General features: G+C 47.3%; 1 protein-coding gene across 1 annotated transcript; it reads left to right on the plus strand.

Annotated features, from left to right (window-relative positions):
* The first annotated feature begins 5,100 nt into the window (after positions 1 to 5,100).
* Positions 5,101 to 7,846, plus strand: LOC123058524 (8-amino-7-oxononanoate synthase). The gene is made up of 11 exons (XM_044481238.1): positions 5,101 to 5,369; positions 5,493 to 5,608; positions 5,707 to 5,814; positions 5,905 to 6,143; positions 6,258 to 6,299; positions 6,441 to 6,528; positions 6,615 to 6,748; positions 6,972 to 7,060; positions 7,160 to 7,310; positions 7,412 to 7,480; positions 7,583 to 7,846. The coding sequence occupies exons 1-11, from the start codon at positions 5,168 to 5,170 to the stop codon at positions 7,704 to 7,706; spliced, it is 1,362 nt and encodes a 453-aa protein (XP_044337173.1). The 5' UTR covers positions 5,101 to 5,167; the 3' UTR covers positions 7,707 to 7,846.
* Positions 7,847 to 15,839: the final 7,993 nt, after the last annotated feature.

The raw sequence follows: 15,839 nt of genomic DNA on the forward strand, positions 1-15,839 counted from the left end.
CAGCCAGTGGCAATTGGAGTCTTCTTCTTCTTCTTCTCAGTGCGACCCCAGCTATTATTATGGATATCCGCCAGGCCAGCCGTGGCCATAGACCAACTTAGGCCAAAAGCCTAAGCTTGGGGGAGTATGTATTTCACACACTCATTGCTAGTCGGTGCTCATACTTTTTCATTGTATCATCCATGCTAGTTTAATTTCCTTTTTATGCTTTCTTCTTGTGTGTTTAATAAACCTTAAGAAAAACAAAAAAAAATAGTTGTAACTTTTAATCAGTTTAATTTCCATGCTCGTAGTAATAATTAAAAAGAAAGCCCAAAAAGATTTCCTGTTCTTCTTTTGCTTGTTGGGAGCTTTCCCGTGTAAATAGTTTTACTTCTTTTCTTTTCTTTGGGGGTCGATAGGAGAAGACCATAATTAAATTGTTGAAGTGGCTCTTATATGCATTATTGTTGATCTGACAAAAGAGCCCATATTGCCTTGTCTTCTCCTATTTATTGAATGCTTGTAGATTCCATCTTAGTCCAATGCACGTGCACTATTATTATTATTCACACTATTCAGTCGTGCAAGTGAAAGGCAATTATGATGATATATGATGGACTGGCTGAGATGAGAAAAGCTGGTATGAGCTCGACCTCTTTTGTTTTTGTAAATATGATTAGTTCATCGTTCCCGATTCAGCCTATTATGAATAAACATGTTTGCAATGACAACTAGAAATCATAGTTTCTTATGTCATGCTTGATTTGCTATGAGTTATAATGGTTTACCTTGCATGCCAACACGCTATTAAAATGGTTATGATGTGGTATGATAGGGTGGTATCCTCCTCTGAATGATTTAAGTGACTTGATTTGGTGCATGTTCACGCATGTAGTTGAAACAAAATCAGCATAGCCTTCACGATATTTATGTTCATGATGGATTATATCCTACTCATGCTTGCATTCGGTGTTGATTAATTTTAATGCATGTTCATGACTGTTGTCGCTCTCTAGCTGGTCGCTTACCAGTCTTTTGCTAGCCTTCACCTGTACTAAGCAGGAATACTGCTTGTGCATCCAAACTCCTTAAACCCCAAAGTTATTCCATATGAGTCCACTATACCTACCTATATACGGTATCTACCTGTCGTTCCAAGAAAATTTGTATGTGCCAAACTCTAAACCTTCAAATAAATATCCTGTTTTGTATGCTCGAATAGCTCATGTATCAACTAGAGTTGTCTGTATCTTCCATGTTAGGCGGGTTATTCTCAAGAGGAATGGACTTCGCTCCTCACTCACGAGATAAATGGCTGGTCACCGGGATGCCCAGTCCCATTCTTTATGCAAACTAAATCAAAATAATTGCAAACAAAACTCCCCCTGGGACTCTTGTTAGTTGGAGGCACTCGTTGTTTCGAGCAAGCCATGGATTGATGCTTGTTGGTGGAAGGGGGAGTATAAACTTTACCATTCTGTTTGGGAACCGCATATGATGTGTGTAGCATGGAAGATATCGCCATCTCCTGGTTGTTATGTTGACAATGAAAGTATACTGCTCAAAATATTATTCACCTCTATTTCAAAACCGAGCTCTGGCACCTCTACAAATCCCTGCTTCCCTCTGCGAAGGGCCTATCTATTTACTTTTATGCTGAGTCGTCATTCTCTTATTAAAAAGCACCAGTTGGAGAGCACCGCTGTCATTTGCATTCATTACTGTTAGTTTACATTGAGTATGACTTGACTAGATCTCTTTTACCAATGTCTAGTCAGTCCTTGGTCTTTAAAGGTGCTCTGCATTTATGTTTTGCGGTCTCAGAAAGGGCTAGCGAGATACCACCTTGTTATATCATATTATGATTGTTTTGAGAAAGTGTTGTCATCCGAGATTTACTATTATTGCTCGCTAGTTGATTATGCCATTGATATGAGTAAACTTGAGACCTATGCGTTATTGTGAATATGGTTAGTTATAATCTTTGCTGAAAACTTGAATGCTGGCTTTACATATTTACAACAACAAGAGCAAACAGAGTTTGTAAAAGTTTTTCTTTATCACTTTCAGTTTATCAACTGAATTGCTTGAGGACAAGCAAAGGTTTAAGCTTGGGGGAGTTGATACGTCTCCAACGTATTTACTTTTCCAAACACTTTTGCCCTTGTTTTGGACTCTAACTTGCATGATTTAAATGGAACTAACCCGGACTGACACTGTTTTCAGCAGAATTACCATGGTGTTATTTATGTGTAGGAGCAAACGTTCTCAGAATGACCTGAAACTTCACGGAGCCACTTTTCAGAAAATAAGAAAAATACCTGCAAAAGATGAAGGCCAGGGGGCCCACCACCTCTCCACGAGGGTGGGGGCGCGCCCCCTACCTCGTGGGCCCCCTGTTGCCTCTCCGACTCCAACTCCATATATTGAGTTTCGGGGAGAAAAAAAATCAGAGAGAAGAAATCATCGCGTTTTACGATACGGAGCCGCCGCCAAGCCCTAAAACCTCTCGGGAGGGCTGATCTGGAGTCCGTTCGGGGCTCCGGAGAGGGAAATCCGTCGCCATCATCATCATCATCAACCATCCTCCATCACCAATTTCATGATGCTCACCGCCGTGCGTGAGTAATTCCATCATAGGCTTGGTGGACGGTGATGGATTAGATGGGATCTATCATGTAATCGGGTTAGTTTTGCTAGGGTTTGATCCCTAGTATCCACTATGTTCTGAGATTGATGTTGCTATGACTTTGCTATGCTTAATGCTTGTCACTAGGGCCCGAGTGGCATGATTTCAGATCTGAACCTATTATGTTTTCATCAATATATGAGTGTTCTTGATCCTATCTTGCAAGTCTATAGTCATCTATTATGTGTTATGATACGTTAACCCCGAAGTGACAATAATCGGGATACTTACCGGTGATGACCGTAGTTTGAGGAGTTCATGTATTCACTATGTGTTAATGCTTTGTTTCGGTTCTCTATTAAAAGGAGGCCTTAATATCCCTTAGTTTCCGTAAGGACCCCGCTGCCACGGGAGGGTAGGACAAAAGATGTCATGCAAGTTCTTTTCCATAAGCACGTATGACTATGTTCGTAATACATGCTTACATTATATCAATGAACTGGAGCTAGTTCTATGTCACCCTAGGTTATGACTGTTACATGATGAACCGCATCCGGCATAATTCTCCATCACTGATCCATTGCCTACGAGCTTTCCATATATTGTTCTCCGCTTATTTACTTTTTCGTTGCTATTGCTATCATCACTACAAAATACCAAAAACATTAATTTTACTACCATTACCTTTTGTTACCGTTATCACTACTATCATATTACTTTGCTGCAGATATTAAGTTTCCATGTGTGGTTGAATTGGCAACTCAACTACTAATACTTGAGAGTATTCTTTGGCTCCTCTTGTGTCGAATCAATAAATTTGGTTTGAATACTCTACCCTCGAAAACTGTTGCGATCCCCTATACTTGTGGGTTATCAAGAGGGGGGATCGAGCTTCAAGAAATTGTGAACGGTCTTATCAATACACAACTGTAATTTCCTTAGGAATTTCTATTGCGCCATCACTGTAGGACCTGGGTTTAAGCTTTCCCCAACCCCTTTTCATCAATGGACTCCTGACGTCTACGAAGGAGTGTGGTTCGTTCGACAAATTCCTACCTCTATATCTATCTCTGAGGTGTTTGGGTTTTGGCCTGAACTTGGACAAAATAAAAGGAAATTGTCTTTTCAAAAAACTAATACACCTTACATTTTGGAACTGAAGAAATATTTGGTTTGGCGAGTGGGGAGATGATGGAGTGTGTTTTCTCTTTATTTATAATGCAATGTTTTAGTGGGCTTTTCGTGGTGTGATTATGTGTTATCTGCTAATGAATTCATATTTATGTGGAAAAGTTTTCTGCGTCGGTGACTACATGTACTATAGTAGTGCTACGGTATCGTAGAAGCTTTTTTTTCTAGATGGTGGGAAGGTGCACGGGGTTGATATGTTTTTATGCTGCCAATTGATTTGAAAAAAGTTAACCGGTCAAAATGTGAACCAAATCCAAAATTTTGTACCCCAATCAAAATGGAAGAGCTTAAAGTTAGGAAGCATCGTGAATTAAAAGAATTGAATGAGAGTGCTCACTGAGAAATTGTCCACCCGATCGAAATCCGGTGGCCAAAATTTAAAATTGGAGACCTTAATTGATTGTTAAGCATTAAAAATTAGGAAGCTTACCGAAAAATGCTTTCATCATGCTTTATAAATAAAGCAAATCACCACAGCCACAAGGTACAACAAGGTTCACACACATAGTAGCAGCACGACAGATAGTACAAAAAGGTTCTGCTGAGGACACAGCTCAACAAGCCTAAAAAATAAAAAGAAAAAAAGACAAAGCGGACGAGCCGCAACAAGGAAACTAGTCCGGCTCAGGTGGTGACGGAGGAAGCGGCGACGCCAAGCGAAGAGCCATCGCACGAAGGTCAGCAATTAGGGAGCTTAAGTCTTTGGCTAGCTTAATAACAAGAGGCTATTACACCTGAATGTGTCTTCTTATCGTCTTGTAGGGACTTTGGAATTGCAGGAATGCTCTGTCTTCACTAATCTATTTTTCTCAACATGCAATCATTTAAATCCCCACAAAAGAAAATGCAATCATTTATAGAGAAAAACACCTTAACATGCGAACATTCATGAAAAAATTCGGGTGTTGCTAATAGTGTATGCATCCAAACATATATGCATGACAACGTGCAAATGGTGCATACATCCAAACATGCATGGCAAAGCCCGAATCTGTGAGGGGCCAGCAAAATTCGGGTGTTTTAGCTGCCGCCAACAACCGGTTTGTGCTTGGCCACAAAACACACCAATGCGGATTAGACAGCCCCTTCTATTTACAAGCAAAAATCCAAAGTGCAACAATCGAATTGATAGGACCATTCATGATTCATCACATATCCGAATCAGAGAAATATGAGAGCGCTCCTGTCGCCCATTCGGATCCAATCCAATGCTGCATGCATGCAATTTCCACCCTGTCTCAAGGTGTCAGCTAGCGCACTGCACCATACCATACACGCTACAAATACAGCTTTGTCCGTCTCCTCCTGCCTCTCCTCTCATCCACGCCCCCTCGCCATCCGTGCCGAGCGACGGAACGAGACGAAATGGCGCAGTGGGACGCGCTTGTGGATGGCGCGCTCGCGAGCCTGGCCGCTCGGAGACTGCTGTTCAACACGCGCCTCATCGCCCTCGCGCCGCCGCCGCCGGCGCCCTCCGAAACCAGCTTCGCCGGACCGGGCCCCTGGGACCGCGCCACCGTCGAGATCCAGGTCGACCGCACCTCCATCCAACAATGGCTCGCCGCAAGTCAGTGCCCGTATACCTCTGCCTCTCAGCCGTGCAGGAAAATGCATGCCACACTTTTTGCTTGCTTGGAACCATACTAAATGAACGGGTTACGTACGTCGTACATGCGTTTGTTCTGGTTAGATGGCGAGGTGAGCAGCCAAGAAGACGACGAGGCGAGCCGGGAGCTGATCCTCTTCTCCGGGAACGACTACATGTGCCTCAGCTCGCATCCGGCAGTCCGCGAGGCTGCAGTCAAGGTTCTTACTATTTCATTTGCTATTAGGACTGTAGCAGTACGTACTCTGAACAAGCTACCTGCCTGGCAACTCTAATTTGTGCATGCTATGCTTGTCAGGCAGCTCAAGAGTATGGCATGGGGCCGAGAGGCTCTTCGTTGATCTGCGGGTACACTACTTATCACAAACTGGTGGAGGAGTCACTGGCGAAACTGCAGAAAAAAGAGGTACAGCACGAAACAAAACAGATATTATTACGCTGTTTTATTAAGTGTTTTCTTTACCTTTACATCGATTGATTTTGGTCACTTCTACAGGATTGCCTTCTTTGCCCCACCGGATTCTCCGCAAACACGGCCTTGATGACCGCACTGGGCAGCATCAGCTCTCTCCTGGCCGCTGGGAGGAAACCCGCAGAGGATGAGAGGATCGCGATTTTCTCAGACGCGCTGAACCATGCCTCCACCATTGACGGGATCCGCCTCGTGGAGAGGCAGCACCAAGCAGTGGCCTTCGTCTACAAGCACTGCGACATGTCGCACCTTGATTTCCTGCTGTATGCATGCGTCTTCTCTCCTTTAATTCCATCACCTGGCAGTATGCAGTAGATGCAACATATATATACATACATATTTAGCCACGCCTCGATTTTGTGTACCGTTACGTACAGGTCCAGTTGCCCGATGGAAAAGAAAGTTGTTGTCACGGACAGGCAAGTAACCTGCCACTGAATAAGTACTGTTGATATCTCCGTCAGTATTTACACCTACTAGTTCTTGCTTGTTCATACACATGCATATTGTGAGGGTACTACTGAACTTAAGCCATATTTTTAATTACAATGTGCGCGCAGTCTGTTCAGCATGGATGGGGATTTTGCTCCGTTGCCTCAACTAGTCAAATTACGCAACAAATATGGATTTTTGTTGGTCGTCGATGATGTTAGTATTCATTTTATCCTCTCGGTTCTTAAATTTTTCCAATCTTTCTATTGACAAATAATGGTTATCACTATTGCGTTTTCAAGGCACATGGAACGCTTCTTTGCGGCGAGAACGGTGGTGGCATACCTGAGCTGTTTGGATGTGAAAATGACATTGACATATGTGTTGGCTCCTTAAGCAAGGGAGTCGGTTGCCAGGGTGGTTTCATAGCATGCAGGTAATATATGTTATCTATACTGTACTCTTTAAGCACGTTGTGTACAGATGGATAGGAAACATGCTTATCATCACCAAGAGTAATGCTGCAAATTAGGTTATGCCATACAACTGCAAAATTAGGATTGTAACTGACACCCGATTTTCTCAAAAATATTTATCTAGACCCGACTCTTATGGTCTGAGCCTTACGACTAGCTGTTTGCATTGTGGTGATCGGGCAGCACTAGATGGAAGAGGCTGATTCTATCGCGAGGCCGCTCATTCATATTTTCGACAGCCTTGCCGGTCCCCGTGGTTGCTTCTGTGCATGGTACTGTTTGCCGATTTTCCATGCTTACTGAACTCAACTGAACTGAGCATCCACCATCAGTTTTCCTTTTAACATGAGAGAATAGCAACCATGATTCAGCTGCAATCCACGTCTCGAGGAAGGAGAGATGGCGAAGGTCGGTCATCTGGGAGCACGTGCAGTATTTCGCTTCTCTGACCAAACTCAAGGTAACCAGCCCCATCATCGTCATCCTCGTCGGAAGCGAGGAGGCGGCGGTCAAGGCTCACAGGTTCCATCTCCCGCCGATGTTTTCCTACCATTTGCCTTCATCGATGTGTGCTCCGCTTCATGTTTCTCGATCATGCTTCCCGTGTTTGAAACTCCATGCAGGCATCTTCTGAGATCTGGATTTCTCGTCCAGCCAATCAGACCGCCCGTGGTGCCACCCAACTCAAGCAGGTTTCAAATTTCGCCTTTTTCCCTTGGCAAATATACTGTATGTGAACCAGATAGGCAGAGTCTATTTCAAGAGAAATTGACTGATTGTTGAACTACTGGTAGGTTGCGAATTACTCTTAGCTCAGCTCATACCTCGGATGACATCAGAAGGCTTGTTGACGCGCTCGCTCCCTGGCTCCCGGCTCAACATGCTGAGCAGGGTTGCGCTTCAGTTTCAAGATTATAATTATAAGCAACGACCACTATTCATGATATAATAAAGATATAATCGTGTCACCACTATATATGTTTTATGCTATTCGAATTATGTGTATTGTGTAACACGGGGTGATATAATTGGTTTGATGCCCAAAATTGGCTTACCAATGTTTGGTGTTGTGCCAAATATTGGCTACTATTGGTTGATTATCAAGTTGTCTTGCCTCCTCCCCCTCTCACCCCTGCGCCGCCACCCCCGCGGGCGGCTCGGGTGGCGCCGCCGTCCCCCGCCTCTAACCCCCTCCCCTCGCCCCCTCCCCCCCCCCCCCCCCCGCCGCCGGCGGCCAGATCCGCCAGGGCAAAGCCCCTGCGGTGGCTGGCGGCGGGGGCTTCTTCCTCCTCCGCTCGGATCTGGGCGACGCGGGGTGGCCTGCCCGTCGGAGGCGTCAGGCGCACGTGGGGCCGGGCGGCGCTGTGGCGGTGGCTCCGGTCGGCGTCCTGGCGGCTGCAGCCCGCAACGTGTCGGCTGCGTGCCCGTGGCCGCGTCCTGGACCAGATCTGGGCGAGGTGGGCTGCGGGCGGCTCGGGAGGACCTCTGTTGGTCTTCTCCAGCTTCGGTTGGTTCTCTGGGGGCGGATGGTGGCGGTGGAGCTGAGGCTTCGGGTGGTCGCGTGCCCGGCCTGGTCTCATGGCTGGATTCCGGCGGGCGGCGCGGGGTGGGGCAGTGACCCGTCTTGGTTGCTGCTCCGGCCATGGGCGGCCGCGGTGTTGTATGGTCCAGCGGCGACCGTCCGGCGGCGCGGCGGCTACACGGTGGTTCGGCGGCTCTGCCCGCGGCGACGGCTGGCTTTTCTCCGGCGTCGGCTCGTTTGCGGTCGGACCGTGTCGACCTTTGCGTCATCTCCTCGTCGTTCGGGCTCTACTTCTGTCGAAGGGCTGGCCTTCTTCCAGTTGCGGTCTGTTGGAAATATGCCCTAGAGGCAATAATAAATTGGTTATTATTATATTTCCTTGTTCATGATAATCATTTATTATCCATGCTAGAATTGTAGGAAACTCAGATACATGTGTGGATACATAGCCAACACCATGTCCGTAGTAAGCCTCTAGTTAACGAGCTCGTTGATCAATAGATGGTTACGGTTTCCTGACCATGGACATTGGATGTCGTTGATAACGGGATCACATCATTAGGAGAATGCTGTGATGGACAAGACCCAATCCTAAGCGTAGCACAAAGATCGTGTAGTTCGTATGCTAAAGCTTTTCTAAATGTCAAGTATCATTTCCTTAGACCATGAGATTGTGCAACTCCTGGATACCGTAGGAATGCTTTGGGTGTGCCAAACGTCACAACGTAACTGGGTGGCTATAAAGGTGCACTACAGGTATCTCCCAAAGTGTCTGTTGGGTTGGCACAAATCGAGACTGGGATTTGTCACTCCGTGTGACGGAGAGGTATCTCTGGGCCCACTCGGTAGGACATCATCATAATGTGCACAATGTGACCAAGGAGTTGATCATGGGATGATGTGTTACGAAACGAGTAAAGAGACTTGCCGGTAACGAGATTGAACAAGGTATCGGGATACCGACGATCGAATCTCGGGCAAGTACAATACCGCTGGACAAAGGGAATTGAATACGGAATTGATTGAATCCTCGACATCGTGGTTCATCCGATGAGATCATCGTGGAACATGTGGGAGCCAACATGGGTATCCAGATCCCGCTGTTGGTTATTGACCGGAGAGTCGTCTCGGTCATGTCTGCGTGTCTCCCGAACCCGTAGGGTCTACACACTTAAGGTTCGGTGATGCTAGGGTTGTAGAGATATTAGTATGCGGTAACCCGGAAGTTGTTCGGAGTTCCGGATGAGATCCCAGACGTCACGAGGAGTTCTGGAATGGTCCGGAGGTAAAGATTTATATATGGGAAGTCCTATTTTGGCCACCGGAAAATGTTCGGGATTTTTCGGTATTGTACCGGGAAGGTTCTAGAAGGTTCCGGAGTAGGGCCCACCTGCATGGGGGGACCCACATGAACGTGGATAGTGGGGGCAAGGCCCCACACCCCTGGTCAAGGCGCACCAAGATCCCCCCTTAGAAGGAATAAGATCATATCCCGAAGGGATAAGATCAAGATCCCTAAAAAGGGGGGATAACAATCGGTGGGGAAGGGAAATGAGGGGATTTCTTTCCCCCACCTTTGCCAATGCTCCAATGGACTTGGAGGGCAAGAAACTAGCCCCTCCACCCCTATATATAGTGGGGAGGCGCATGGGAGCCGCACCCTAGCCCCTGGCGCCTCCCTCTCCCCTCGTAACACCTCTCCCTCTCGCTGAGCTTGGCGAAGCCCTGCCGAGATCCCCGCTGCTTCCACCACCACGCCGTCGTGCTGCTAGATCTCCATCAACCTCTCCTTCCCCCTTGCTGGATCAAGAAGGAGGAGACGTCTTCCCCAACCGTACGTGTGTTGAACGCGGAGGTGCCGTCCGTTCGGCGCTTGGTCATCGGTGATTTGGATCACGACGAGTACGACTCCATCAACCCCGTTCTCTTGAACGCTTCCGCTCGCGATCTACAAGGGTATGTAGATGCACTCCCCTTCCCCTCGTTGCTAGATTACTCCATAGATTGATCTTGGTGATGCATAGAAAATTTTAAATTTCTGCTACGATCCCCAACAGTGGCATCATGAGCTAGGTCTATGCGTAGTTTCTATGCACGAGTAGAACACAAAGTAGTTGTGGGCGTCGATTTTGTCAATTTACTTGCCGTTACTAGTCTTATCTTGATTCGGCGGCATCGTGGGATGTAGCGGCCCGGACCGACCTTACACGTACACTTACGTGAGACAGGTTCCACCGACTGACATGCACTAGTTGCATAAGGTGGCTAACGGGTGTCTGTCTCTCCCACTTTAGTCGGATCGGATTCGATGAAAAGGGTCCTTATGAAGGGTAAATAGAAATTGGCATATCACGTTGTGGTTTTTGCGTAGGTAAGAAACGTTCTTGCTAAGAAACCTATAGCAGCCATGTAAAAATTTGCAACAACAATTAGAGGACGTTTAACTTGTTTTTGCAGCATATGCCGTGTGATGTGATATGGCCAAAAGGATGTGATGAATGATATATGTGATGTATGAGATTGATCATGTTCTTGTAATAGGAATCATGACTTGCATGTCGATGAGTATGACAACCGGCAGGAGCCATAGGAGTTTTCTTAATTTATTTATGACCTGCGTGTCAACATAAACGTCGTGTATTTACTTTACTTTATTGCTAAACCGTTAGCCATAGTAGTAGAAGTAATAGATGACGAGACAACTTCATGAAGACACGATGATGGAGATCATGATGATGGAGATCATGGTGTCACATCCCTTGTCTGGTATGACCTAGACTAGCTAGTCATTTGTGCATCATGTTTATATTCCATTTAAATTTGAAATGAGGATTGGTGGAACCCTCACAATCATCTCTGGAAATGACCCAAATAAAAATTGTTCCAAAAAGGTCCAAGGAAATGTTCATGTTGCCTCTGAAAATATTGGACAGAGATAAAAATCAAACCAACATTTTTAGGAGCTCATAAGTATTTATTTTGGCCATTTGGAATTAATGCATAAATATTTGCATTGGAAATATATTAGTTATATATATTAATATATGTCCAAAAATTATGCCACCTGTTGGGGAGCTCTGGAATAATATAGTTAGCTCCTGCAAAAATTGGCATAAGATAATAAAATGATTTAATATTTTAATTAAATCAAAACAAATGTCAAAAAAATAGAAAAGAAAACAGAAATAAAAAGGGAGACTTACCTGGGCCTCCTCCCTGCGCAGCCCAACAGCAGCCAGCGCCGGCCCAGCCCACTGGCCCCCTCCTCTGTCGTCTTCGTCCTCGACAGGGGGATGGGAGCGTGCCCGACGCGCGCGCGCTCCGCCGCGCCACGCCACCTCCCTCTCTGCCTGCCTGCCTCTCCCCTCCTCGTCTGGATGCTCTGGAGACGCCACGCGCCGCCCCGACCTCTCTCGCACTCTCACTCGCCCTCCTCCTCTTCCCCTGCTCTCTCCCTCGCACACCCGAGCGCCATCACCGCCGCCGCTCGCCGTTGCCGCGGCCACCGGCCTCCCCTCGCCCTCCGCCCGAGCCTAGAAGCTCTGCCTCGTCGTCCGCATCATCCTCGACGAGCCAAGTGACCAGGGACGCGCCCCATCGCCGACACCGTCGTCTTCTTCATCGCCGGCCGCCGTGGATCCCCATCGCCGCCCCGCCGTCTCCAGTGCGTCCCCAAGCCCGCTTCGACGCCTCCTGCAACCGCGGGGAGCTCCGCCACCGTTTCCCCCTCTCCGCTTAGTCACCCGCACGCCGTAGCCCTTTCTCCACCATGGCCGAACCTCCGCCGCCGCCGAGCTCGCCGTCGACGCAGCTCCGGTGACCATTTGGTCACCCCGGCGAGTCCAACACACTCGTAAGGCCCCGTAGAGCATCCCTAGCGCTTTTCTTCGCTTGTCTCCGAGCTCCAAACGCGTTTTCGTGCACGACCGAACTCCGGCAGCCGCAGCCGAGCTCGCCGCCGTCGACTCCGGCCACCCCAGGCCCAGCCACGGCCACCGCCCGACGCGCCATCGAGCTGGCTCTCCAACGCGCCTAGCCGCGCGCCATTTGGAGCACCACAGAGGAAACCCGGGGCACAAGTACGCCGCGGACCTCGCCGGCGACTAACCGCCAGCGGGTTTGACTTGTTTGACCTGGGGTTTGACCCCCCCAGGGTCACTGACGCGTGGGCCATGCCCCTGTTTAGTTTCGGTATTAGTTTAGTTAGCGCTAATCAACTCAGTTAATTAGTTGTCTCACTGACAGTGGGCCCCAGCGCCACTAACCTTTTTAATTAGGATTAAACTAACCCTGTTTAACCCCCTGTCACTGACGTGTGGACCCCACACGTCAGGTTTGACCCAGTCAGCCGCAGTTGACTTGCTGACGTCGTGCTTACTCAATGCTGACGCAATTATTTATTTTCTGGAATTATTTTAATTCAGGAAATTCCAGAAATTGATTTAAACTTCAAAAATTCATAACAATTCAACCGTAGCTCAGATTAAAATAATTTATATATGAAAAATTATCAGAAAAATATAATCTATCCATCTGTACTAGTATCATGCATGACAAACCAACTTATACATGCTGAATATGGGAAAACACATTATGGCATATATAAGAGCCTACTTTGGAAGTGCATTTGAGCTTTTGGGTTCAAATGGATTTCAAACCAAATGATTACTAGTTGCATTAGCTCAAACAACATCACAACGTCATGCCATGTTCATGCATCATATTGTTGCATATGCTTGTGTATTGATTGTTGGCACCGTCCCTTCTCGATAGGTCCTGCTCCGGAGACGTTCCAGAGTACCTGTCTGTGAAGCAGTGCCTCCCTTGTTGATTTACCAGGCAAGCAAGCCCCCTTGTTCATTTCGATAAAACCCTACTCTCTCGCTCCTGCTCTCAGTTATTGCATTAGGACAACAATGATTCATCTGCTACTTTGTGCTGCGGTAGTTGAACCCATTCCTCTGCATGACCTGTCATTGCCACAGTAAATAGTTGAAACCCACTAGCATGTGTAGGAGTTGATTGAAGCCACTGTTGTGTTCCTACCATGCTATGCGTGCTATTGCTTAGAGTTGTGTCAGGTCTGATTCATTGGGAATGAATTGGAGTGTTACGATATGTTCTGGTGCTGAGAGTTAAGTGTGTGAACATGATTTGGTAAAGGTAGCGGTGAGAGGCCATGTAGGAGTACATGGTGGGTTGTCTCACTGGAACCGTCCTTAAGCCCTGAGTTCTATGTATGTTGTCCAATGACTCGATACTACCACACATTGGGCTCCGGGCGCTCCAAGCCCTCTCGACTTATTAACCGACTTGATCTCTGTCCAGGAGTCGCAACTAGTTTCTGGTGTTTGTAGGTAGTGCTATTTTTCTACCGAGTGGCACCCGGCAGGGTGGGCTTGGGACAGACTAGGCACAGGTGGCACGGTGTACCAAGTGGCACCCGGATGGTGGGCTTGGGAACCCTGCTCACATCGTTTGGGGCCGTGAGCGACACCCCGGCCGGATCTCCTTGCGGATGGAACCCGAATAGGCGATAAACCTGGACTAGAGTCGTGTGTGGTTAGTCAGGTCGTGGCCGACACCCTCGCCAGGCTTCCGCTTGAAGGTTGCCGAGATACATGACGTGTACATGGCGGTAAGTGGCGAGAGCGTGTGTGAAGAAGTACACCCCTGCAGGGTTAACATGATCTATTCGAATAGCCGGGTCCGCGGATATGGACTTCTTGGATGCTTACATGGTACATAGACAACTTGAAGTGGATACTATGAAATGCTCAAGACAAGTGTGAGGGCTATGGATGGCCTTCTCGTAGGGAGACGGGGATGAATCCATAGTAGTGTATTGTGTGGTGATTAGTGGACTCGTGTGCGCGATATCACCTCAAGAAGTTCTGGTAGTCGTAGAACAGGTTAGCCACAGAGTCAAAGCTGGCTTGCTGCAACTAAACCCCACATTACCCCCTTGATACACATGCATGTATGATAGGATCTGATGTAAGTCTTGCTGAGTACCTTTGTACTCATGTTGCTTTATTTATGTTTTTGCAGCGGAGACTTCGGTCTTACTAGTGTTCTCATGGACTTCGACAAGTAGCTTGTACCTCAGCTACGATCTTGATCGGACGTTATAGATAGTCAGGCTTTCAGCCTTTTTCATTTATAGATGTCTGTACTCAGACATGTAATGCTTCTGTTTGTTGCTTGATTGCTCTGAATGTTGGGTCATGTGACCCCTGTTTGTAATAATGCTATGATGGCTCTTTGAGCCTTATCTATATGAGTTGTTGAGTTATGCTGTGATGCCATGTTGTACAGCACATACTTGCATGTTATGCGTACGTGTAATGTGTATTGCTATGTGTGGGATCTGACTATCTAGTTGTTTATCCTTAGTAGTCTCTCTTACCGGGAAATGTCTCCTAGTGCTTCCACTGAGCCCTAGTAGCTTGCTACTGCTCCGGAACACTTGGGTTGGCCGGCATGTGTCCTTCTTCGATCCTGTGTCTGTCCCTTCGGGGAAATGTCACGGATGAATACCGGAGTCCTGTTAGCCCGCTACAGCCCGGTTCACCGGAGTCCTGTTAGCCCAGTGCTACAGCCTGGATTCACTCGCTGATGACTGACACGTTCGATGTTGGGTCATGGATGCCTGTCCCTGTAAGTTAGTGCCACTTTGGGTTTACGACTAGCCATGTCAGCCCGGGCTCTTTATCATATGGATGCTAGCGACACCATCATATACGTGTGCCAAAAGGCGCAAACGGTCCCGGGCAAAGGTAAGGCGACACCCGTGGGGATACCGTGCGTGAGGCCGCAAAGTGATATGAGGTGTTACATGCTAGATCGATGTGGCATTGAGTCGGGGTCCTGACAGCCTTGGTATCAGAGCCTGACTGCCTGTAGGATTACCAAGCCAAACTGGTCGAAGTTGAGTCTAGAAATTCGTTAGTTATATAAGGGAATTGATTGTGGGAAGGAACGTAAGGCTCTTTTTACTCCTTATACCTCATGGCCTTCTGATCCGAGTCATTCTATCTTTCCTACGGGGTTAAGGAACTAGGCTTTCTCTTCCGTCTATCAGGATCACGTGTTACTACTCCGTAGTCCCATAGGGTTGGTTGATCAGAGTCATACCCCAGTTTTGAGTATTTCCGGTGTAGTCTGTTTAGTATGATCTCAGAACCTTGAGTAATGCTGATGAGTATGTTACCACCCCATTTTTAGTAGGATGTCTCATTCTGAGCATTTTACTGCCGTTATGCTGCCGGAATTTTCCTAGGAGTTCGAGAGATACTAATTCCTTGTCCTACATTCTACAGTCTATAGTTGATGCTGACTCCGTCCCTGGTTTCGTTTCTCAGGATGTCATCAAGTTCTATTATTCGTAGCCAGAACCATGATGATGGTAGGGATGAGGATCCTCCCGACCCGCCTTCGTTGACAGAGTTCATGTTAGAAATGGAGAGGAACAAGCGTGAGTCTAACCGTTTGTTGGCACGTATCGAGGAGAACACCGCACATCGGCC

This window comes from Triticum aestivum, chromosome 3A (assembly GCF_018294505.1).
Source record: "Triticum aestivum cultivar Chinese Spring chromosome 3A, IWGSC CS RefSeq v2.1, whole genome shotgun sequence".
NCBI lineage: Eukaryota > Viridiplantae > Streptophyta > Magnoliopsida > Poales > Poaceae > Triticum > Triticum aestivum.